The following is a 25,082-nucleotide window of genomic DNA, read 5'->3' on the forward strand; positions in this document are numbered from 1 at the left end:
ACAGGATGGAATATTACTCAGCAACTGAAAAAGATAAACTCATGCCATTTGTGGCAACATGGATGGAGCTGGAAGGGATCATGCTGAGTGAAGTAAGCCAGAAAGAAAAAGAAAAATACCAGATGGTTTCACTAATAGCAGGAGCGTAAGGGATCCAGAAAAAAAGAAAAAAAAAAAAAAGCAGTAGGAGAGGGGAACAGGGCCAAAACTGGGGCGGGAAGAGCACATGGGACTATAATGATGGCACAGGGGTGAAGTGGTGGTGGGAAGTCCACGGGGTTACAACCGAGATGAAAAAAAATGGACAAAATGAAGAATGATGAAATACACACATTAAGTAAGTAAATAAACGAGAAGAATGAAAAAGAGAAACAGCCTTTCCTTTCGTCGAGGGCTCTGGGGTTCATACAGAAGGGTACATGTATGACGGGGAGCCCAAGGGGAAGAGCGAAGGGGGAAGCGCTCACTGACCCAGCTTGGCGTGGCCGAAACAGAACACACAGCCGTCTGCCCCGTTGACCACGGACTGGATCACCTCAGCCACGGTTCCAGCACACACTTCAGCCTGGCGGACACAAGAGCAGATGTGAGTGGTGAGTGGACCGTCCACAGAAAGAGAAGCCCGCTGCTGGGGCTCGGGGCTCAGCTCGGGAGTGGCCTGCCGGGGTGTCAGGGCTCGGCTCGGGGCGGCCTGCCTCTCGCAAGTTAAGTCTATGCACCCCAAACGACTTTTGTGCTCCTCTGTGGTACATTCCAGCTGCTGCCTCACAGCCCGGGGAGGCCCAGGCTGCGGTGAACACAGCTACGGGTGTCCTGCTGCCCACGCCCTTCCCAGATCTGCCATGCTGGCCTCCTGGACAGGGCACTCCAACTTTGATTCACCCTCGGCTGAATAGACCCTTCAAAACACACGCACAGCTTATTTATTGAAGGGATGAAAGATGACGTTCCGTTTCAGTGCAGTGACCTTGAGATGAGTTGTGGTTCCAGCGTAAGCAGGTTTCTCCTCCTGTCTGCTTTCTCTCCCAGTTCCCTGTTTTTTTTTTCAATCTACCGCCACCTCTTTCCGCGCCAGCCTTCTCCTGCAGTCTCTGAAGACACATTCCCCGTATGCAGCATGCATCTCGGTTGGCGTCATGTTACAACGCGCTCTCCGGCCTGCAGTGTGCATCTCGTCTCCAGCTTCCTATTAACACCAGGGGCCAGGCTCTCCTTGAGACTTTCTGGATTTCTCTATTCACACACGATATCGTTCTCTGAATATGGTCAACATCTTAACGGGGATGCAAAGCGAGATTACTGCATTAAAACATTACAAAATAGTTCTCTGCAAACAAACAGGAGGGTGTCGGGATATTTTGTGGCCCCGCTTGGAGACAGAGAGTCTTCCTGGTTAGCATCTGCGGCGTTTGCAGCAGCTGGAAGACCAAATTATTTGCGGTGCGCTGCAGCCCTCGTTTCTGTTCGGCGCCGGAGTTAGAGTCCGATCTGAGGAAGGATGGGAAGCCGCAGAGGCACACGGAGGCTGTCTGAAGCCTGGCGTTTGCAGCCGAGAGCGCTGTTCCCCGCCGGGCCCCAGGCCCGCAGCCCCTGCCGCGGGTGTAGTTATTTAGCTCAGCTTACATAGCCACGCTGGACCTAAATATTCAGAAATCAGTTTTCTCTCCCAAACTGATATTAAAAAAACACTCTCTCCAGGCCCTCCCTGGTGGCGCAGTGGGTCATCCCGCCCTGGAGGTGACCACAGGGCACAGCAGACCCCTCCTGACCCTCCCGCTGCTCCCCTCAGCAGTGGACTTGGTCAGTCGGCCTGTTCTGCTCCCCACTCTGTCTCTGGTGAAGCCTGTCCCGCCCCTGCACCTCTGGCCTGCACCCCAGTTCTGTGTGCATAAATAAATAAACCTTAAAAAAACACACATACTCCCCACAACTGTCAGGCATGCCCGTGGCCACTTCAGCAACTCTGTTGGGGGTCCCCCGAGCAGTGTGGACAGCAGGACGGGCTGCCACGGGACCCCGGGCCACAGCCCCAGAACCTGGGCAATGAGAAGTCAATGCCAAACCCTGTGAGAAGCAGCAGGGCGTGGTTCAGGCTGCAGAGGCACTTCCGCAGCCAAAGGAGGCTTTGTTGAGAACAAACGACTCTGCCTTCTTCAGAGTCGGGGGGAGATAGCTAGCCCACGTGCCCCCGCGTAAAGTAACCTGTGCTCAGCTCCAGGTGAGCAGGGAGGGTGCAGGTCACTGGTGGAGCTGACCCACGGGCTGATGCAAACTCACCTGCACAAAGGTTCAATGAGAGACAGGGGCGGTTCACAGGGCACGGGCGGGGGAGACCTCGCCTCACAGGACTCTGGCCAAGAATACAGAGCAGTGATCAGCGATCTGTCCGGGGTCTGTTAGAAGGTGACAGTGGCCCCTGGAGGCCCCTGGCTGCCTCTGCCTTGGGCCTAGAGCAGTGAGGAGCCTCCCTCAGCACAGAGCCTGGGGGAGGTCTGCAGGAAGCTTCTGCTCATAGGTCTGCAGCCCCCAGCCTGCCTAGCCCCTTCCTCGCCCACCAAATTCACATGTGGAAGCCTAACATCCAGTCGGGCAGGATTAAGGGGAGGGCCTGGGGTGGTGATTAGGTTAGGACCGTGGTGCCACGGGCGGGATTCACATCCATGTAAAAGACATCCAGAGAGCTCTCTCTGCCCCTTTGCCACGTGAGGATGCAGCAGGGGACAGCTGCCCTCGAACAAGGGAGGCGTGCCCGTGGCTCCCTGCACACGGGTCCAGGCACACACTGGCCAGGAACCAGCCCGTGAACTTCATGGCTGATATGTCGTGTCCACACATCTTTGCCTTTAGCACGCTCCTTAGCCACGGAGACTCAACGCTTTTATTCTCAAACTCAGCCCCCAGACCTGGATAATCACATTCCCTGTCTTAACTGAGGCTAGGTTTTAAGCTCAGCCCTACCTCCTTGCCAATCGATTTACACGAAAGCTTTTTTCTTTTCTCAAAGCCTGATGTCCTGGAGTCAGCTTCTTGCACACTCAGTAGGGAGCGTAACACTTGTTGCTTGGTAACACTCTGGACAAGGCCTTATTGGTTGAAGCTCAGTTTCCTTGTCTGTAACGTGAACACAGCAATGCCTTCCTTTCCTACACCACTGGATTCCAGGAAGAGACAAACAGGCTGGTGGATGTGAAAATGGACAATTTTATATAGAAGTGTAATTTATTTAATATTGGAATATTTTTAAGATTTACTTTTTTACACAAACAGAACTGGGGTGTGGGGGATGAGAAGATTCACCAGAGACAGAGCGGGGAACAGAACAGGCAGTTTGACGAAGTCCACTGCTGAGGGGAGCAGCGGGCGGGTCAGGAGAGGTCTGCCGCGCCCTGTGGGTCATCCACCCCCGGCCAGGGACCAAGCTTCTCCTCCAGAGGCTGCGGACATCCTCACAGGTTGTGCTTTGACCTGTTGCACCACCAGGGAGGCCCCATAATATTGGAAATGTTAACAAAAGCAAAACAATCTGAAATGAGTGCAACAGTAATCTTGAGCCCAGTAAGCTCTGGAACCAAGTATCACATGTAAGTAAAGACTAAGAATAAAGTGGCTCCTTTTCCTGGAATAAATCTAAAGGGCATTAATAATCCATGCTTACTATAGGATTTGTTTTGGGATTCATGCAGCTAAGGGAGATTTGCTTCTGAAAAATTTTAACCGATTTAATTAAATTACGCGGAGGCCATGTATCAGCCCCCTGTCAGGTCTAGATTAGTGAGGTCACTGGTTGGGATAATGCATGGCGGTTACTCGGAAAGTACTTTGTCTACTCATGGTAAAACTCCGGGGAAGCCGCACGCTCAGCTTCGTGCTGGATGGCACCGTCAACGTGCCGAGTGTCACAGAGGAGTCACGTCTTATACCCACATGCAGCAGCAGGGATGAGCAGAAGCTGCAGCGGCAGCACCTGTATCCTCAGGTTCCACTACAGGCTGCACTAACCCTCCCACATCTTGTTTCGCTTAAAGCTTCGGGCTTGCTGGAAACGTATCACGGAAGTGCTGGTGTCCTGTCAAAGTATTGGCTAAGGAGGCCCTGTGTGCCGGGTTGTAGATTTCTCCTCCAAGATTCATTTGCACCGATTCATTTCAGACCCCGCCAGATGGTACAAGAATCTTCTGACAGACATCCGCTCCGACTGTGGTTGGAACTCCAGGAGCTTTGGTGCAGGAATCTTGGCCATCTGGACACGCAAATGAGCTCCTGATGATGCTCGAGCCACAATAAGTATGGTGCCACCATTCTCCACCCCTCCCGATGTTCATGCCTCTTGCAACGAGCCTCTACAACTGCTCCAATCAAAAGGTGCAGTCTCTTCACACCTCTCGCATCTGTGCCAGAACACGCAGGAGTGATGACGTCTGTTGAGCTTAGATCTCAAGATGCCTCTATGCGAGGTCCTTGCCACTCCCTGAGAGCAAACCCAAGCTAGCCCGCTGGACAATGGGAAGCAAGGAGGAAGGGAGACCAGGTGACCTGATCAGCGTCATTCTGGCCCAGTTAGGGCTGCCAATTCCCAGGTGTGATGGCATCTGGACAAAACCAGCTATTTCCTACCCAACCCGGAGCTGATCACAGATACAAAGTGAGCTGAGCTAGCACCAGAAAAACTTGTCAGCTGACCCAAAGGTGCTTGAGAGCCAAAAAGTACTTACTGTTTTAAGCCTTTGAATTTTAGGGTGGTCTGGATTTTAGGTAAGCAGAAATAGCAGCCTGATAACAGCTATCTCTAGCCCCCCTCTTCCTCACCTCCTCCCCCCTCCCATCCAGGCCACAGGAGTGCATGCCAGCCTCAGTTTCCCTGCTGAGCACTCCAGTTCCTCCGCAGGTCTTCAGACCAGCCCTCAAGATCTCTGTGAAAAACAGGCTTTTCTCTCTTAATGTCCACACCCAGAGGCCGAGGCAGGGGTGGGGCCCCTGGAGAAGTCACTGGCACCTCACTGCAACTTGCGATCGTATGGCAACCACGACTGACTACTCTTCCCCCCCCCCCACCCAAGGGTATCATTTTTTGAAATACTGGCACAATTATTCTGTCCTAGGTATGACACCTGCAATTCAAAAAGACTGAACTAGCAATGGAGCTATCCTGTAAAAGGAACCTGACGGGTATCTCGCTGCTACCTTAACTGAAAAAAAGGAAAGATGCTGTGCAGATGGGGCAGCTGGAAGCTCACCCTCACAGGTGCTAGTGATCAAATAAAACCTTTCTGAAATAGCCAACATCGCCGGGTCTGAGCTGGGTCTAGCGCACCTGAGAGGCATCCTGTGGGAAAACTGCATCAAAGGCAAACATCTTAGGAGGCACTTGGCTGCCTCTCTTTGGGAAGGCGTTGTGACCTCCGCACGCCAGGGGATCGTACAAGGTGATTTGCTTCTTCCGTGGATCCACCTTTAAGAAAGAGCTGGATTCCGAGGTGTCACGAGCCAGTGCGCAGCAAATGCGAAGCATGACCTTCACCTGTCAAGAAACAAAGGCAGAAACGCGGTGGGTTAAGGCAGGTGGCTACTTGGGATGCAGTTCCCACCTCTGTGCGAGAAACAGAAGTTCACACGGCAGCACAGAGTCCTCGCGTGATAAATTACGATGAGAAGCACAGTGAATTAGCCGCATCGCCCTCATGGGTCATGGGAAACTGATTTATTTATAATTACCAGGTAGACTATTTTGATATGTCCATTACTTTATTACCGATACGGCACATCGTGTTCTTTGTCTTTCTATTAATGTAAATTGAAAATTAACTGTGCCCTGGTGGCCCAATTACACAGATGAAAAGGTAAGCCGGACTGCCAAGCTTTCGGGACTGGTGCAGTTCCCTTGAAGCTCACAGATCAATAAAACACAGACATAAAAGTTAGCTCCGTAATTTACTCCTCGCCCCGCACGTCAGGAGTCCTAGAGACTAAAATCCACAGTTATTAGTGTCATCATTAAGGGCTTGTGAAATGGCCTGTTTTTAATGACCAACATTTGAAATGCGTTCCAAGGGGCAACGGTGATAAAAGATTTGTTTGAAAACATGTTATTGAGTGCATAGAAGTTGTCATTTCAGCGAACGAAAGCTCATCTCAGTGAGGAAACAGGAGGCGTCCGCCTTTCATCCAGCTCCTGAGTAACTGAACACGAACACGTCTAGTGCTCAAGACCCACCCAGCTCCACCTCCACCACCGAGCGAGGCGCTTATGGAAATGCACTGCCTGGCACGGAGGAGCAGGAGTGGAGCTGAAGCCACACACCGCGCTGGCTGCTCACGGGGAAGGGAGAGCATTTGTTGCTCCCAGTTCTCTGCTACTGTGGGCTAGTGCAGCTCAGCTGTGTGGAGCACCCAGTGCCAGAGGCCGGTGTTCCCTGGGGACGCCAAGACAGGTAACATACATAGAGCTGCAGGACAGACACAGACACGGACACACACACACACACAGATTTTTTTTTTAAAGATTTATTTATTCATACAGAACTGGGGTACAGGCCAGAGGCTCAGGGACGGCGAGAGGCTTCACCAGAGACAGAGTGGGGAGCAGAACAGGCAGATGGACGAAGTACACTGCTGAGGGGAGCAGCGGGCGGGTCAGGAGAGGTCTGCCGCGCCATGTGGAGCTCCTCGGGGGCAGGCGGGGATCGAACTCATGCGGAAGCGGCTTCAGCTTCCCAGTGCTGCGCTTTAACCCGCTGCGCCACCAGGGAGGGCCGACACACAGATTTTTGTAGAATAATGTGGCATATTCTGAAGCTATGTGTAGGATTATTTTGAAACTCCTTTCTGTGTCTAGCCCTCTTCAGTTAATTAACTGTTAGGTCTGAGAAATCTCAAATCCTACAGCTTTTTTTTTTTTAAGATTTATTTATTTATGCATACAGAGCTGGGGTACAGGCCAGAGGTGTGGGGGGTGAGAGGACTCACCAGAGACAGAGTGGGGAGCAGAACAGGCAGATCTACTGAAATACACAGTTGAGGGGAGCAGCAGGGAGACAGGAGAGGTCTGCTGCGCCCTGTGGGTCCCTCCCTGGCCGGGGATGGAACTCAGGCCATAGCGGTAGAACATTGAGACTTAACCCCTAGGCCACCAGGGAAGCCCCAAAGGTCCAAATCCTGCTTTTGAGGTCGTATAATGATAGCTGCTGTGTGTAGCAGGCTTGTGCACGTGAGGACGATACTCTTACCCAGCGTCAGACCTCCTCCTCCCAACAAGTCAGTGATGGTGAACTGACCCAGGTTGTATGTTTGAGAAAACGGATGCCACAGAAGCCGCCCCGATCAGTGGCCTGTGCTGCCGAGGCTGGCCGCTGACTCCCAGGGCCACACTCCAGCTCCCCGCGCAGACCCACTCACACCGCCCCATTTCCGCACTGGGGCAACAGGACTTGTCAGAATGAGATGAACTGACATGCGAAATGCTGAACACGGGGCGGGGCTCCTGTTTCTCTGCCCCTTTCCCGCACCTGCCTGTGTCGAAATGAGGATACCCTCCCGTTTTCCAGTCAGGGTTACAGATAAGCTTTCAGACTCTTTGCCCTGGATGCCAGATGCCATGAATCACCAATCAGATGCTACTGGGGAGTCACTGCAGGCAGAGCTAGGTGCTAAGCACGAGGTCTCACAGGCTCCCGTGCTAAGACATCATCAGGTCCCGTAGTCACTGCCTGTGCGACAGTGACCGTCATGTCTGTCTATCCGGGCACTTTCCTTGTTCACTGTGATTTCCTCCAATCATAGTTCAGTTCCGCTCATCTCTACTGATGTGCCCCCGGATGCTGCAAGCTCGCTCAGAGCACACACTCAGACCCAACCTCGGGAGAGGTCCAGGGCTTGCAGGTTTGCGGCGAGCAAGCTCCCGAGCCCAGCCCACGAAGGGTCTGACTCAAGGACGCGGCAACGCCAGGCAGAACTGATGGAGCCGCACGGCCCACTGCCTTTCTATTTCGCAATTTTGCATGTAATTTCTGGGTAACTAGAGGTGCTGAATATAAAATACGAGCTCAGCCAGGCGAGGGCCTAGAAGGAGCAGGAGCGAGGGGCTGAATTAGTGAGTCATCTGTCTGGCAGGAGTGCCCCGGCATCTTAATGAGGCTCCAAGCCTTCACTTCAGTTTCTACAAAGGTTCAAGGTCCCGCCGCCGCTCCGGCCAAGCATCGACCTGGCTCGTTATAATTCAGTGAAGTCTGGGTCGGAGGAAATGCCACACTCCATTCTTTCCCTTGCAATTCATTTATATAAATGATATTTCCCCCTTAAAGCGGGAAAATGGGTTTTTCTGCTTCATGTCCTTTGTATCATTATTCCTTTAGTCCAGCGCTCCACTTCCTACTTAATCTATTGTAATTAAAGTGCTTAGGAGACACCACTTAGGATCGGGAAAGCCTCTTGGACTTCTTGCCAGAAACTCTTGCTTTGCTGCAAACATTGGTAGGTTCTTGGCAACATCTACTCAACCCTCTTCTCCCGGCTGCTCTGGGGACAGCAGAGGTTCTCTTTGGCTGCATGCACAACCTTCTCCTGGCCAGTCTTCTCCCGCAGGCAGAACGCAAGGGAACGGGATCTGGGAGGCTGGAGGCACCATCAGAAAGGGGGAGGAAGGCTGAGACCCCATCCCCCCGGAGCAAGTTAACACCTCCTCTCCCCACATCCTCACTGGCTGAGAACAACTTGGCCTGTCACCTAATGACTCGGTGGCTGGTGAGAAACAGCGGTGGCTCTGCGCGGCAGTTGTCCGTGTGTCCTGCTCATTAATCACGTCTGCACCTCCTGGTGGGTCACACGGTGGGAATGAGAAAGGGTTGGTGAGATGCAGTGTGGGGGTGGCAGGCGGAAGAGGGGTGCTGAGCTCCGGATCTATACGGACACTCCCTCAAGGCAAGGGCAATGGCTGATGGCCTTACGGCTTTATTGGGGACTAATGAGAAGTGCTTCTGGAAGGTTCTCGCTGCTGCCGCCACGTGCAGTCTGTGCAGGTCACAGTGTCAGCTGCTGGCGCGAGCTCTCCGTCGCCCGTCTGTGCCCGCAAGCTGCTCGGCATCCCCGGGCTGTAATCTTGGGGGGTTTCAGGGAATCTGGCCACTTGCAGGATTCCTCTCCGAGCCCTCTGATGATGCGAAGGTGGTTGGGGAGGGGCCCTGGGCCGCCGTTCCCATCTCGAGCTTCGCTGTGCGCGGCATCCCCGCTGGGACCACGACACACAGCCCGGGTCTGGGTCTGGCCCCCCAGAGGCTCCAGGACCTGTGAGGTCAGCGGCCACGAGCGCATTACCTACCCACATCTTCCCCTCCCTCACGTTCTGTATTTTGATGCTCTTTATGCTGAAGTCTAAGTTGAGGGATTTAAAATTTTTTTTTATTATTATAGTTTATTTTTACATCATTTTGTGCCTTTTCTCAGTTGTAATCCCCAGGGGCTTCCCATCACCAAATCACCCGTGTGCCATCACCACAGTCCCGTGCGTGCACACACACACACACACACACACACAGACACACACCTCATTTTTGACCCCACTCCCCACTCCACCTCCATAAATTGTCCTGGTTTATAGTTGTTCATTGTTTTCATTTTTATTCTATTACATTTGTTAGTCTCTCTCTTTTCTTTTTGTCTTCCCTGATCCCTTATGCTCCTGCCATGACTGAACCATCCGGTATTTTTCTTTTTCTTTCTGGCTCACTTCACTCAGCATGATCCCTTCCAGCTCCGTCCATGTAGTGGCAAAAGGCAGGAGTTTACCTTTTGATGGCTGAGTAATATTCCATTGTGTATTTGTACCCCATCTTTTTAATCTGGTCATCTACTTTTGGGCATTTGGGTTCATTCCTTGTCTTCCTATTGTAAATAAAGCTTCTCGAATCAGTGCTTTTGTGTCTTTTGGATAGATATTAAGTTGAAGGATTTTTAAAGAATGAACTTGGTAGCCACAGGTCAAAGTGCAGACCAAGTAGCGTCACGGGAAGTCCCAGGAGGCACCACGGGAAGGCACCACGCCGGCTCAGTGCTGGCTATGTTACAAGTGCCCTAAGTCTTTCATTGTGCTCTTCTGTTTCAAAAACATGGCTGAAATTTTTCTGCAGAATGAGTCAGCGGTGAATAAGAGATGCATGAGAACTCACCAACATGAAGGGTGTTGGACAAAGCAGAGCAAGGCTTGTGTGAAGGGGTCGCCCCCGAATGAGCAGCCAACTGCCAGAGCCTAGCAAGTGAAGACATCAGTCCAGGGTCCTGTGTCCCTCCTGCCCAGGCTAGTGATGCTACTGGGACTCCGTTTGGCGAGTCACCTGCCTCTCATGGTGACTCCGTCTCTGTGAGAGAAAGCGGGTGGAAGACTGGGTCGATGCTGCAGGTCCTGCCTGAAGACCGCGGAGCAGACCAGGTTTGTCGGGTGGTTTTCAGCTTGTGAAGGAAAATGTGGAGGGAACACTAAGAGCTCATCTGTCTCTTGAGTGCATCTTCTCTCCCACAGGCCTGGGTGTGCTGGGCGCTGCGGTGAACGAGATGCCAGGAGACCACGGAGGGGTGTGGGATTGAAAGGGGGCCTTGGCTCTCTCGGCCGTCAGATGGACCTGTCGTGACACTTCCCCTGAATGACAGGTGTGAAGTAACAAATGCAGACAGATGTAAAAGCAGCATACAGCTATAAAGTGATTCTGGAGAGGAGGAAAGGATTCCTATTCCTCAAGTCAAGTTGTATTGAATAGGCTTCTGTATCGGATGAATGCTATCATCTGTCTTTCTCCCGGGCTTTTAAAAATTTAAAACTAAAGTCCTTTAATGAGCATACACATACACCGTGATAAGATGAGAACAAATTGCTCTCCTCTGGCCCCCATTAAAAATATATGGTCTGCTGCCATACTTCATAAAGGAGAATAATCTGTGTAAAGTTGATCTGAGCATCTAAGCGCAGTGTGGCAATTCCATTCTTTTCCTGTCCCCTTTTCTGCTGTATTGATCTGATGCGTTAGACGTCACTTCAGGAGAATTCTCCCTTCTACTAGGATGACTGGAGAGACGGGAAAGCCAAGCAGTGTGTACTTCTCAACAAGTATTCTTTTCAACACATTCGCTTTTCTTGTCTACCACGAAATTAAAACCCTTCTATGCTCAGGACATTTTGACAAATCTACTGTAAGAGATTTTGATGAAGTGCTGTTTTCTCAAACACACTGCCAAGATTGAGGATGCACTTAGCCAGCTGTTACTCAAAGAGCCCTTCCCTCCTTACAGTATAACATAATATTGGATTGCTAACCCAATCGCTTCTCGGCCTTCTGGCTAAGACCAAGTGTAGTATCTATCGCTGACCCACGGGGGTGGGGGTGGGGGCAAACTGAGCTCCGTGAAAGGACTTTCCTCTCCCCATGTGATTTGCCCGATGTGTCTGCTTAATGTGATAGGAGAGGTAAAAATATTCCATAAAAAAAGCAAATTAAAGTTTATTTTTTAAAGGAGAAGTTTTAAATGCTTTCTGGTAAAATGTCAAGAAATGATATGAAGTTACTTTTTTTTTTTTTCTGGAGGGATAGCTTGATTAAAAGGCGCTGGAAACTTTTTAGGTAGCCACAGAAATCACACGCCAATTAGTAATGGTCTTTGAAGCTTGAAACAAGTCCAGGACCAAGAAGCACAAGGGCGCGGCAAAGAAGCATACTCCCTAACTTTACAGAGGGAAATTTCCAACGTTCTCACCGGGTCGTTTTTCCATTATCATACCTATTACACAAAAATAGTGTCTGCAGTTTGCCAGAGATTGTAAACACAGCTCAGTTGCTATTTACAAATAAAATGAAACTGAGTTGAATTTTTTTGGAAAAAAACAAAAAAACAAGAATGATCCCACATGGCCCCTCTGAAAATCAGAGTTGAATTCACCTGGAGAATCCAGAGCGCACATGCAGTGGTGAAACGTGGAAGGCAGACTCCAGGCGACTGAATTTCAGCCTATTTGGGGGCAGAACCGCTCTGTGTTGGCAGGAAGAAACAATCCTCCAAGTGGTCAACCCGCCACCCGCAGCCACCCGCAGCTACCCGCAGCCACCCACAGCCACCCACAGCCACCCGCAGCCACCCGCAGTTGGGCAGTCACGTCTTCACCAGTTTACACATTTTCCATTTACTGAGGACTGTTTCATTTCCTATCTCTGGCTGGCCTCAGATCTTTGTTAAAAAAAAATAAGAAACGGAGTTATTATTACCATCCCCTCCGCCTTGGGGCTAAGCAGAGTACAGTTCAGGGCACTTAATAACTTGCCCGAAGCCTGGCAGAGGCAGGCAGACGTTGGCTCCAGCCCCCTCCCCCTACAGCGAGTGCTCAGGGCCACGAGAGGCAAGGAGCGTCGTCCTTCACCGGACCCAGCAGGGCTCGAACTTGTTCTACCTGGAGCTGGGTCAAAGCCGAACCACCGCAAAGAGACCGGGGTGGGGAGATCCTCGGGGGATGGCTGGTTTCCCAGAGGTGCTGAGCTCACGTGGGGCCAGAGAGCAAGTAATGACCAGCATGCCATGAGAGGGGGGAGAGTTGCATTATTAAAAGTCAGGCTGGGAAAGGTGACAACCACTGGCATGCTAAGGCTGAGGGAGAGGAGGCATGTGCAAGACCAGCATACAGAGCTGGTAATGAGACCGAGCCATCAAGAAGCTCTGGGAGCGGAGGAGGGTTCTCTGAAGCTCTTGATCACCGCAGCTGTCACCAGGCCTCCCAGCAGTCACTGCAACCCCTGAGGGAGGCAGCCCCGAGTCGGGGAGAAAGCTCCTGGCTGGGCAGCCTTAGGGAGCTGGGTCCCCACGCCAATTAGCAGGCTGGGGAAAGAGCTGACCAGGCTGCCAGAGTGCAGACAGGCACACTTCAGGGGCTGGCCTGTCAGCAAGGCCTGCAGCTCTGACAGCTGCCTGTTCAGAAGAGGCCTGTCTCTTAGCTCCTGTGTCTGGGAACTTATTTGTAAGGGATGAGCCTGTTTAAAGATACAGCCTAAGACGGAAGCGTTTCTTTCAGGTCTGAAGGGAGGCAGGCTACGGGATTCTGAGGCGCCCCGGATGACCCCCCCAAATGTGAAGCTGCATGTCCTCCCTGGGACCCTGTGGGGTACGGTCTGGTGCTGGGGATCAGATGCTCCAGAGACAAGCTCTGTGGCTTTGAGTACTGACTGTTTGCTCCTGATAATGTATTTGTGGCCCTCTGCGGACCTTTAAACTCCTGCACGCCACAGTTATAACTGCTCGTAATAATAGCGCTTACCTGGTAGGGTGCTCTGAGCAGTGTAAGAACAAGTCCCTGCAACAGCCTTATGGCAGTGCCTGTCATGTAGCGGGTGTGCAATAAATATTACCTATTCGTATTTCATTAGAAAAACGATAATAATTAGGAGATTTTATAATATACAGTTTGCTATTTTAGAACTCACAATATGCAATGTTAAATTATTATTAAGGGTATGAGTCTATTGGAAAGGACGATGACGTCTGATACCAGCTTTTACTAGCTGGGTGACCGTGAACATATTATTTTGACATTTTCCTCAACAGTAGAATGGGAATAGTAATCCCTATCTTGGAAAATTTATATGCTATTAAGCAAATAATCATGCTAAAAACTTGCCACAGAGTAGGTCCTCAATAACTAGTAGTTACTGTCCCGTGAACCCACATTGGTGATGATGCTGGAAGAACCCATGTCCTCAGGAAGGTAACGGCCACTCTCTTCCAGCTCTCCCTTCAGCCTCCTCTGACCTGAGGGGGGCTCAGGACATCTGCTCATGAGGTGTTTTATGTATGGACCTGGGAGTCCATGCACCCCACTAGACAGAGCAGAGCTGAGGCAGACTCAAGCTTGCCAAGGCTGCATGGGGAAGCTTAGTTGTCCAAATCCTGTCCACTCTCCCTCTCACCTGATATGTGGTCACTACTAGGGAAGTGCCAGTCAGAGATAGTTCTAAACACTGGTCAGAGATAGTTCTAAACACTGGGTAGGGAGCCCGGATGGCTAGTTGGCGGTTATCGCAACGGTTACTGCAGTTACTTTAGGGCTTGCAATATTCATTGAAAAGATCACTCAGTAAGTAAGGGGTTTTTGAGGGAAGAAGTGAGCGCTCCTTAAGTGAGAATGCCGTCAGAGGTCCTCAGCTTGGGTTTGGGTACTTCCTGCTAATAAAGAGTCCATTTACCACTGAATGCTGATCACGCACTAAGACTGAAAAGTAAAATAAGAGCTCTGTGGTCAAACAGCTAATGCACAAGGGACCCTGCATCTGCTGGGCAGAATGTTCTGTCACCAAGGAGATGGTCTTTGGCTTGGAAAATAACAAGACCCAGGAAAAGCTGTCTTTCTTTCCTATAGTCCACTTTATTATTAATCTGAGAACAGCTTGCTTTTCTGAAACAGGTTTGAGTTTCTTCTGTACTGCTGTGACCACTTTCTCTTCGGTCCTAGGAATTTCAATGTGTCACTGCTTTTGTCTTGAATAAATCACACCCAGGACTTTGAAAACATTGTCAAGAAATCCAGTCAAGTGTCCATCTAGAAACATTACCACCGGGCCCACCATGGAATCTGGCAAAGCATCATAATCAACGACCTAGTTATCTACAGCAAAAACAGCAGTCCTGATGCGCCAACAATTAGGCACGTATCTCTCTGGCATTCATCACTTATGTCTATTTTCTTTATGACACGGCCACTTAGGGCCACAGTCAGTGTCTGCTCTGAGTTCTAGAAATAGATGCATTGCATTGCCTGCTGGATGATCATTTGTTTCCCACTAACAATGTGCAGATTAGACCTTAATGGAACCTGGGTGCCAACCTTTGCCCAGGTTCTCAGTGGGCACGGTGTCTCATGGAAATGCTGAGATGCCAGGGAAGCCAGTACAGGACCGCCTCGCTTCGGCGTCAAGTCTCCCTGGCCCAGCAGCTACCTGGTGATGGGAGAGAAAGTGTCCTCCTCAGGGCCCCGGGAGGGTGTGTTTGCTGCCAGGCTGGGCGTCCCCTCAATGAAAAGAGATAGATGACCAGATCTAGAAGAAGTGGTACATAGACACGATGGAATACTACTCAGCAATCAAAAAAGATAAACCCATGCCATTTTCAGGAACACAGATGGAGCTCGAAGGGGTCATACTTAGTGAAATAAGCCCGCCCCAGAGGAGATCCACATGGCGCGGCAGACCTCTCCTGACCTGCCCGCTGCTCCCCTCAGCAGTGTGCTTCGTCTATCTGCCTGTTCTGCTCCCCGCTCTGTCTCTGGTGAAGCCTCTCACCCTCCACATCTCTGGCCTGTACCCCAGTTCTGTATGAATAAATAAATAAAACTTAAAAAAAAAAAACATATGGGCAAAAGCACTTATGAGATGAGGCAATTTATCCAGCCTGAGATTGGGTTCTAGAGAAAGAAGGGAGGAGTTGTTGGGAGATAAAATAGTTAAGGTTTCTTTGGGGTTAAGTGCTTAACATCTGAAAGAGCTTTTGTTAAAACTTAGGGTGCTCCGTAAATTTGGCTTTCGTGGATGCTTGATAGACTCAGTGGATTGCCACATTGTATTCTACAGCTCAAGAGAGCAGAAAGGTGGGGGAGACAGACACCAGAGCCATAGCTCAGCCTCCCAAACCCCTGGCTCGCTCCTTGGCAAATGTTAGGGATTTTCACTCACAGTCCCTAGCAAAGAGGAAGAAAGTTTAGCAACAGCAGCACTGGTTACTCTTTCTCGTCCAGTTCCCAGAAAAGGCCTCCACACCCCAGGACTCCCGCTGTCCCATTGCACCGAACTCATGTGACTTTCTGCGCACAGTCCCCGGGTGGGGGCAGCGGTGAAACAACCCACGGACATTTAACACTAAAGGTGCAGTGACGCGTCCGTTTCAGGTGGTTTTATCTCCAGTTTGGGGCTTGGAACTTGAATGCAACTTGGATTCTCAGCTAAGTTCCACGAAGCCCCAAGCTCGCTGCTGCCCTCCTGTCGGAAGGACAGAAAGGAATCTGAACACTAGATATCCAGGCTGGCAAGGGTGTGCCCGTGAGAAGGCGGAAAGGATAAATCCAGCTGGAGGTAAAGAAGCAAGTTCTGATGAGAAGCTCCTGGGACCTCCGGCCAGATGCAAGCCACGGACCATTGCCCCTTCACCAGCCCTCTGCCTGTCTAGGGGAGCCTTTGCCAGCATCAGGACCCAGTGTTGAAGCAGACGGCAAATTCTAATGCGAGGATTATTTGGAGGACACGTGTCTCCTCCTTATTTTCTTTTGAATTATGTATGTCAAACCAGGTGGAGGTTAGTGAGGGGTGTACAAGGAAAGTTGATGATTTACCGAATGCCAGTCTTTTCCAGAATGTAAAGGGCTTGAAAAAACCCAACAAATCGCGGTGTAGACCCATACTCCAACAATGATAATTATCTTTGCCTGGAAGGGGAGCTCGCCCCCTGTCTCAGTGCTCTTGCAACCCTTCATGAAAAGCACCTGATCAATACAGTAGAGGCTAGCATTCGAGAACTTAAAAGCCTTCCTAGCATACTGTGTCTGAAGGAAATGTCAGAGCATTTAGCATGCACCGGGATGGACGGTATACAGCTGCAGCAAACTCTGAATGCAGATTTTGCTTGGGTCCTGTAAATATCCTCAACAGATGCTTTTATGTCTTGTGGGATCGGCTGTCCTCCAAGACCAGAATGCACATGGCAGTTCCTCGCGGCTCCATAGGACAGACGGGCCACAGGTTCCCACCTAGGAGCTCGGTGAGCACCAGCACACGGGGCTGCTTAGCTTGCTTTCCAGGTGAGTGTGCAAGCTGTTCCAAAGAGCCTGAGCTGCTCAAGGGATGTCCACTGTGACAGGTGAGACAGCACGCGATGGCGTCATGCAGAAGAGTCCTGTCGCGTGAACCCAAAGAGGAGATGGCATTTCCATGAGGGGCCAAGGGCCAGCCAAGGTTTCGTGATGATGATACCGAAACGTGGAAGGAGTCAGTGTCCGTGGGCACTAAGGCAGCACGTGGGCGTGGGGAGCGTGACTCTGTGGCTGAGGCATGGGAGCGTGGGGTTGACTGGTGTGTGGGAATCTGCAAGGAGCTCTCGGGTCTTGGGTCAAGTTAGCTTCTCTGCCCCTTAGACCCCTCACCTGTGAAGTGGGGATGGTAACACTGCCCATGCCTCATGGAAGATGTTAAGAGGCTCACATGCTGCCCTGCACAGGCAGCCCCTGGCAGAGAGCCTGCATATAACAAGGGCACAGTGAGTGTGGCTGCATGAAACTTGCTGACTGAAGTTTCAACGGAGCAGGGTAGAGGAGGGCTAAGACACTGAGCTGGAAAGGTAGATGGATATCCCTGGTGGAGAGGCTTCTTGTCTACACTCAAAAGTCTACTCAACTGGGACAATGTGGATCCAGGGAATGACAGAGAAAGCAAGCCAACGGGGAGGTGCCCATGGCTCCTGAGCTCTCTGTTTCTCTGAAATCTGCAAAACGCTGCTAACAGCCCCCCCCCAGCATCTGTGTGGCACCCCTATAAGACAGTGTTTTGAAATGTGCTGATCATTTGTTCCCGAGTCTGCGACAGGGATCGTGTGGATGGCACCCACTATGTGTTCAGAGCCCACTGTCCACGCACTTGGCGTCAGTCATCTGCCGGCTCCAGGCTCTCGTGGAGGAACAGTTCCATCATGAGTAAGTGACCTTTGTTTGGGACTACTGGACTCTGGAAGACTCTCTGGGGTGAGACAGGTGGCCACTCGTGGCCTTAGAAAATCTTTCCTTTCCCCCATCTCCTGTTTGTTAATAAACCCCAGGTGGCAATCTGAGCCTCATTGGTACCCTATGATTGTGAGGGTGCGGTGAGAACCCACAGTGACCTGCCCCCACCCCCAAGTCTTGGCACTATCCTTTGAATGTTGTTTCTCGTCCAAGTCCATTTTTCCTTCCAGGGAACACCGTCCTGGCTCTGAAATGATGTGTCTATAAGAGTGTGTGTGCGTAAGAGAACGAGTCTATTTGATGATCATGTTTAACACTTCCATGCAACAAATCCTAAAATCAATAAGTATGCATGGTTGGATAGGGTGGTCAATATTTATCTCATGTGGAAAATAGTTATTAGAATCTGAAGACTTTGGATCATTTCTCCACAGAAGGATCCTCTGTTTTTCAGTCATGGTTCAGTTAATCCAGAATGATCTTTGAACTTGAAGGAAGCATTTCAGAATAAACCAGCCGCTAAAAACATGTCAACTCACTGGGTGGGGTAGAGGAAGTACAAAATCATGCTTCGTTGGGTAGGTAAAAGCTGGCGACCTTCCAGCCATTTTTTTCCACCTTTGATACGCTGAACTTGAGGATGGTGATGTAGCCCAGATCCATCTGGAAGCCCATTCGGCATCAGAGATCTCATTATGATTGTATCCACCTATAATACAGTCCAGATGGCAAAGGACACTCAGATAGCAGTAGAGAGGCCTTCTAGTGAGCCTCACTCAGAACTGGCTGATTTAATAACCTCTCACAGATGATAAGAAACATTCACCTATAAAAATGGAGTAATGAGACTATAATGAATTTCCCCAGAAGGCTGAGTTTCAGGTGGAAATGTCTGGTTGGTGGCAGCTGAGACACAGACTCTCAGCTGGATGCTAAGCCCAGTAGCTGGTACACAGATTTAGTAATTACACAGGGCAATTATCTCCAGACCCAAAACCCATTTTCAAATTGGTAAGACCATGAGTGCCTTCAAGGGGCACCTGCATCTTTATCCTTGCCACCCCAGCCCACCGCCTGTGCCTGGCACCTGGCTGGAACTTAGTTCTATAGCATCAGTCAGTGTTTGACTGGGAGACGGGGGTAGAGACGAGATAATCAGAAATGGGATGGTTCCCAGGAAGCTTCTAGACAAGGGCCGAGAGAGAACTGAAGGAGATATAGGAAGGCAGAGGAAGTGTGTTCTGTGAACAATAATGACAAACTGTATCTGGGATTGGAAATGTGTTAAAAGCAACCTGTCCAGATTCTAAATCTTTTCTCCTTGTGTTCTTTGTGAGGGAATATGAAGTGGTAGTTGTGCTGATTCACAGGTGTCTGTGTGGGGGGCAAGGGTTTGTAATTTTGCAGAAAAGACAGATAGGAGTGTACTGAGAATACTGGCTTCTCTGAGGGAGAGTAGGGTGTGTGTGTGGGGGGGGTGGTTGGGGGTGGGGAAACGTGCAGAGAATGCTGTTGAAGAGAAAGCTGTTGATACTTGTTGATTCTAACTCATTGACAGTGGTTCCAGTTACACAAGCATCTCTAGACTGGTGATCTCTGCCCTGTCCATGCCAATCCTCCTTGCAACCCTGTAAGACAAACCTTTTATTGTCGTGTTAAAATAAATTCAAAGGAGCAACATGGCTTCCTTTAGGTATCATGGGAAGTAAGTCGCAGAAATGGAATTTTCCTTTATACCACATTTGCCAACCTGGGGAGACATGACAACTGGACAAATACAGACCCCTTAGATGAAACCCAACTTACTGCACATAAATTGTATGCATACCAGACCTTAAACTGACTATGTGTTTGGTTTCTTTGGTTGGTTTTATGGAACTCCCTGAAGTCATGTTTTCCTCGCGCTACTGTGGTTCTGCAAGCTGAAACATATTTCAGCACTTAAAAACAGTACAAGCTATGATTAAGAATATTAAGGGACTTTTAAAACTTAGATTAATGGCCCGATAAGTTGTAAAACAACTCAAAATTGTGTAAATTTGTATTCAGGGATTTTTTAAAATGCTAAGTTATTGACTTGATAGATTGTAACAAGTCCTTTGAAACTGTTCTGCTCTATGATTCAACTCTTTACTATGTAGTTTATTGACAGGTTGGCAAATACAATGACCCCCTTGGTGTGTGCATAATAAATTCAGTTTGTGTAGTGCCCCACTGTCTGACACGTCAGACAGGACTAGGGACAGTATGGAGTTTCATAACATTCACCACCCTTCTTCCTTGTGTGTCTGATTATATGACGCCCAAAGGCTATAAAGGTCTTTATTCAAGTCTCAATAATTTCCTGATGGGGTAGAGACACCCAGAACTAGCAACACTATTAAATTACCTTACGCGACATTGTTCACTTGGAGAGTAACTGCCACTTCGTGCTTATTGTATTTACAGGTGAGATACAGAGACTCCAAAAGGTAAAATGATGTGCACAAGTTCAACAGGAATGGGATGAAGCCAGGCTGGAATTCCCATCTCCCGCCACCCCATTTCATGACTTTTTGCCAAGGAACAAGGTGTTCCAGAAACTGAACACCCTGAGGGCTGAAACCTCTACCTCAAGAACGAAAAGCCATTCATTGAAGTTAGGGTAAGACAAGAGAGTGGCTAGTTCTAAGTCAACCAATCCCATTCTTTAAAACAAACACACACACCCCTGGGCAGGTATGATGTATTTATGCAAGTAGGTATCTACCCGGATTCATCACTGTCACGCTCAATAATGGATTTACAGCCTAACTCAATGCTGCCATGATCGAGGGCGAAGCCTCATCAATATTCCCTGGTTTTCACCTGGGAGAAAATCTGGAGGTGGAGAGCCAGGCGAATGCTCCTCTAGGTAGCATCAACTTTTCTAGGTCTCTCGGGCATCAACCATGTCTTTGAAGAAACCATTTTCTGAAGGCAGTTTGCGAGTGCCTAAACGGTTGACACCCACAGGGGATGCTGCGATTTGATAGCTCCTCTGGTTAGGATGTAGCCCTGGCCACCTCGCTGGTGAGCAGGCTTGAGTTACCTCTGTGCCACTGACCCCCACAGAGCAGGATCCTGTCAAGCAGGGAGCTGGGAAAAATGGTGTGTAAATGGGCTTCTGGTAAAACCCTTGCCCTGGTCTGTGTCGCATTCAGGGCAGAGCAAACCTGGTGCTGTTAGCAGCCAAATAAATGATTTGAAATAACCTTTAGCTTTTCCATCTATTATTAAGACAAGGAATGAGGGCAAAAAACAGGGAGGGAAATGGCAGGTGAGGCCGGGTGGGACGTGTAGCCTGAATCCACCCAAGGACAAGGCGGGGTGAAAACCAGGCTGCCTTTTCATCTCCGGGAGCACGAGGGTTATTTGGAAAGCTTTATCCCAGTCCAGGCTGGGCCGGTTTTCCCCAGAGCCCTTCCCTTTCTCCACCTTGCTGGCTTCAGGGAGGGGCTGGTGGCCCGAGGCCTCTCTGCTTCTGCTTTCTCAGGCTCAGGAAAGGGCTCCCTCCTGCCAACCCTCAGACCTAGGGGAGGCAGGAGCCTCTGACTAACCTTGAGCGACTGTTAGCCCTTCTCATACCGTTTGGGGGTCTCCACACTGCTGTAAAACCCCCCTTCACTGTGCAGTTTTCAAAATACCCAACTTGCGTATGACACCCTTCTTCCTGTCACCTGATGCCTTGAGGGACGCCCCTGTTTGCTCACCTAGTGAGCCCTTCGGCTGCTCCTGGGGGTGGGGCAGCAGAAAGGCAACCCTAACTTTGACCACGCACTGGTGAAGGGAAGAATGTCCACAGTGAAGGAAGAGAAAGAAGCCGGTTGGCATAAGGGCCGGGTGGCAGGCTGGGCGTGGCTGAGTTTTTTCCTGGGTTTGGCCTGTTACAATGGTCTTTCGTGAGTTTTTCCATGGCCATCACAGCAGTTACAATCAGAGACTCACTGTGATGATATCGACAGGACAGGGACACCCCGTTTCACCCCGGGGGAAAGGTGGCAGGGGGGTGAGCACTTCTCCGAGCCCGAAGCCTGCTCACCCAGTAGCTGGAGCAGCCTCAGCTGTGCTCAAAGTGGGGTGTCATCTGAGACAGAGAGATCAGTGCAGGCTGAGGCTCTTTGGACTTCATTAGCTATTTCCCGCCCGCCACCCCCCACCAATTCAATTTCAAGTGTCGAAGGAAACACTAATTTCTCTTTGTGCAAAGTTTCCAGAATGTTCTTCCTTTATTTGGTGACAAATGGAGCATTGTGGGCCACACGTGGGGGGCGAGGAACTACAGCTCACGGAGGCGACCTGATTTGTTTTTCCCTTTGGATTATGACCAGGTGGCTGGGAAGGAAATAATTCAGAAACACACAGAATACCCTACTGTTCATTCAAAGAATAATAAAAAAAAAAGGTAGGAAAAGTTTAGAAAAGTCTTTTGTCTAAAGCAATGATTCCTCAGAATAAATCCACAACATCGACTGGCTCACCAGACCCACTTCCCCTCAGTTCATTAACTCTGTTCCTCAAGCCAATTTAACTACCTAAAAGTTATGCTATGTAAAAGTTCTGTTTCTATTTTGATCTTGCTGGCACCATTTAAACAACAGACACAGAGCTGAGTGAAATGTTTGCTTTGCATGTGGGCACAGGCTCTGAAAGCTCTTGAGGCAAGAGACCTCAGAGCACTTCCACGGAGTTCTCTGAGCCAAAGACAGAGCTCAGTAAACAAATGCTGGAATGGCCTCCCATCAAGCCCCCCAGCAGAGGCACTGACTGAACTTTATTCAGGAGAAATTCCGTTTCATACTAGGCCCTGGAATGAGACTCAGCATGAACACGCCTGCTCTCTCACCTGTGAAATCCCTGGTAATTATATGTGTCCTCCTCCCTCCGAGAGTGGCGAACCTGGGCACTCCCATTACCTGCCACCCTCCCCTCGCTCAGAGCTCCACAGCTCCGCTAGCCGGCGGTCAGGAGAGAACAGCATGCAGATTTCAAGAAAGGGGCAGCAGAAATTGTACAAAGTGGATTTTTTTATGGCCTGGGAAAAAGTGCCAAGGAACCAAGCGTGAATCAGGACTGCTGCCAGGCTGACATCAAGGCCAGGCTGGCACCCGGAAGGCTGCAAAGGAGTCCTAGGAGGTTCACGGTGCCTCCCGTGGGGCTCATGCCAGGGATGTGGAGGGTTGTGCGTGCCAGGAGCCCTCTGGGTCTTATACTCTCTGCTAGCTCTGTTCACTCACACACATCTACTGAGTGAAGGCTTCTCGTCTGGCAGAACTGCACTCATAGGAGCTGAGCCACTGGCTCCCTGGACCGGGCCAGGGCTGTCGGCAGACGGCAGACAGGGTGGAGGGAGCAGCTGCCCACGGTCCCACACAGCTCGTCCTTGCTCCCAGTGGCTTTAATGCCCTACGCCCTCGTACTCCTAGAGAGCTATGGACCATCCCTGCGGGCTCTGCCGAGGTGAGAAATGGGTCCTATTACGCAGCCTGGAAAGTGAGAGTCTGAGTAAGGACTGAGGACATCCGAGTCCCGCTCCTGATGTTGTCCCCACCTGGCTGTGGCTCCGGACACTGCTTCTCAGCCAGGGCTCACTGGCAAAGTCTGGAGACACTTTTGTCATCCCCTGGGGTTGGGGTGTGCTTTTAGCATCCACCTGATAGAATCCAGATGCACTAGGAAGCACGCTACCATGCCCGCCAACAGAGAATGACCAGGCCTAACATGCCAGTGGTGTTACCGCTGAGAAAGATTGCTCTACTCTAGATTTCTGTTTTCTCCTTTAAGAAATGAGAGGTTTGGAGTATATCATTTGAAAATCCATGTTTGGAAATAAAATGCTTAAGTGTTGATGAAATATTTGGGAAGGACAGAATTTGGCATTAACTAGAGATATGAATCAAATCATAAATGATGCTGGGAGCAGAACAGTCGTCCCCAGAGAATCTAAGTGGAAATACGCTTGCTCATACTAATAACACTAGTAAGGGAATACGTCCTGGTGGCTAACACAGTCCCTCGTGCTATAAAGATGTGAGAAACTGCACTATGTCAAAAGCCTACCCAACAAGGCATTCATTTAGAGCGCAGGAAAAAAAAATCCCAAGTTGCAAATCCCAGGCTTCCACTTAGGAAAGTCTGGTGGGATGTGATACACACAAACTCCTCTTTGTCTAAACAACGTGCCGAACAGAAAAAGGCCAGAGGTGATGCGTGTGGAAATGGGTTTTTAGAGGAACTGCAATAAAGTAAGCCCTAAAGAAATGCTAGCTCCAGAATCAATGTAACAAGGCAGAGAGGCCCGGGGAGATACCAGGGAAGCCTACTTGAAGCCCAGACACTCAGAGTGCAGGTTCAAAGGCGGCCACGGGGCTTTGTGGCGCCACACGCGACGATCAGCTCACGCCATTAGCTCAGGGCGCGTTTCCCATGGGCTGTCACACACACAAAGGCCCACCTCAAGGTCCCTTTGGGGGGCCTCGGGGCCAGCATCTGTCCTTTCAAAAGTCACCAAGACCCAACAAAGACAAGGGACAGCCAATATGATTACCGAGAGGGCTGGGGAGAGTGAGGACAAAGGAAAAGTCTCATGACGGAGGAAAAGGCCCAGCAATGGCGACACTTCAGGCCCAGGTGGCAAAGCTGGAGACCCAGGGCTGTCTCCCAAGAAGGTCTAAGGACTCCGAAGCGCCGGTCTGGTCTTGTCCTTGGTAACCTGTTTCTGAGGCTTCAGCTTCACGTTTCATTCTCCGATTTTGGGGTCGGGTGAAAACGGGCATCGGAGAGCCGGGGCCTGCTCGGGTGTCAGTGTGTGGAGAGACTGACTGAGGCAGTCGCCACCCTGAGTCTCCCGGGCGCGTGCAGACAGGGGTGGTGCCAGGACAGCGGGCGTGAAGTTTTGCTACCTGGTGTCTCGGCATCTGCTGTCGTGGGCCAGCAGGCAGCGTCAGGCCTCCGCTTGGAAGGCCCCAGGCAAGTAAGAGTAAGAGGCGCAAACAAGTGGCCTGAGGGTTCACGCCACACTACTTCACACTCGGCCTGGTTTTCCTAATTCAACAAAGGCCAGGCAGAGAAAACGACAGAGAGAACGTTGTAGAGTGGTCTGCGTCAGTGACGCCTTCTCTCCCTGGGGTAGTTAGCTAAGGAATAGACTGACAGCGCTGACTGTGACCTGGATTCCAAATGGTCGTCTTCCCAATGGCCTCACCCGCATGAGAGTCCTGTGAGGGGAATGAAGTCACTCCCAGGGAGACGGCTACAGGACGCACCAGCTCTCAACTCCAGCGCGTGGCCTGTCTGGAACTTGGGGTGTTGAACACAGAACGGACAATTATAAACCAGAGAGCTT

The 25,082-nt window shown here is 50.4% G+C and overlaps 1 protein-coding gene across 1 annotated transcript in view; it reads right to left on the reverse strand.

Annotated features, from left to right (window-relative positions):
• KIF26B (kinesin family member 26B) overlaps positions 1-25,082 on the reverse strand; it is a 243,355-nt gene that overhangs the window by 54,742 nt on the left and 163,531 nt on the right. Inside the window, exons 4-5 of the mRNA XM_004690768.2 lie at positions 5,312-5,518; positions 472-565 (exon numbers count right to left, since the gene is read on the reverse strand). Coding sequence (XP_004690825.1) covers positions 472-565; positions 5,312-5,518 — 301 coding nt within the window. The remainder of the gene's footprint in view (positions 1-471; positions 566-5,311; positions 5,519-25,082) is intronic.

This window comes from Condylura cristata, unplaced genomic scaffold, assembly GCF_000260355.1.
Source record: "Condylura cristata isolate star-nosed mole 26May11 unplaced genomic scaffold, ConCri1.0 scaffold00029, whole genome shotgun sequence".
In the NCBI taxonomy this organism is placed as follows: Eukaryota; Metazoa; Chordata; class Mammalia; order Eulipotyphla; family Talpidae; genus Condylura; species Condylura cristata.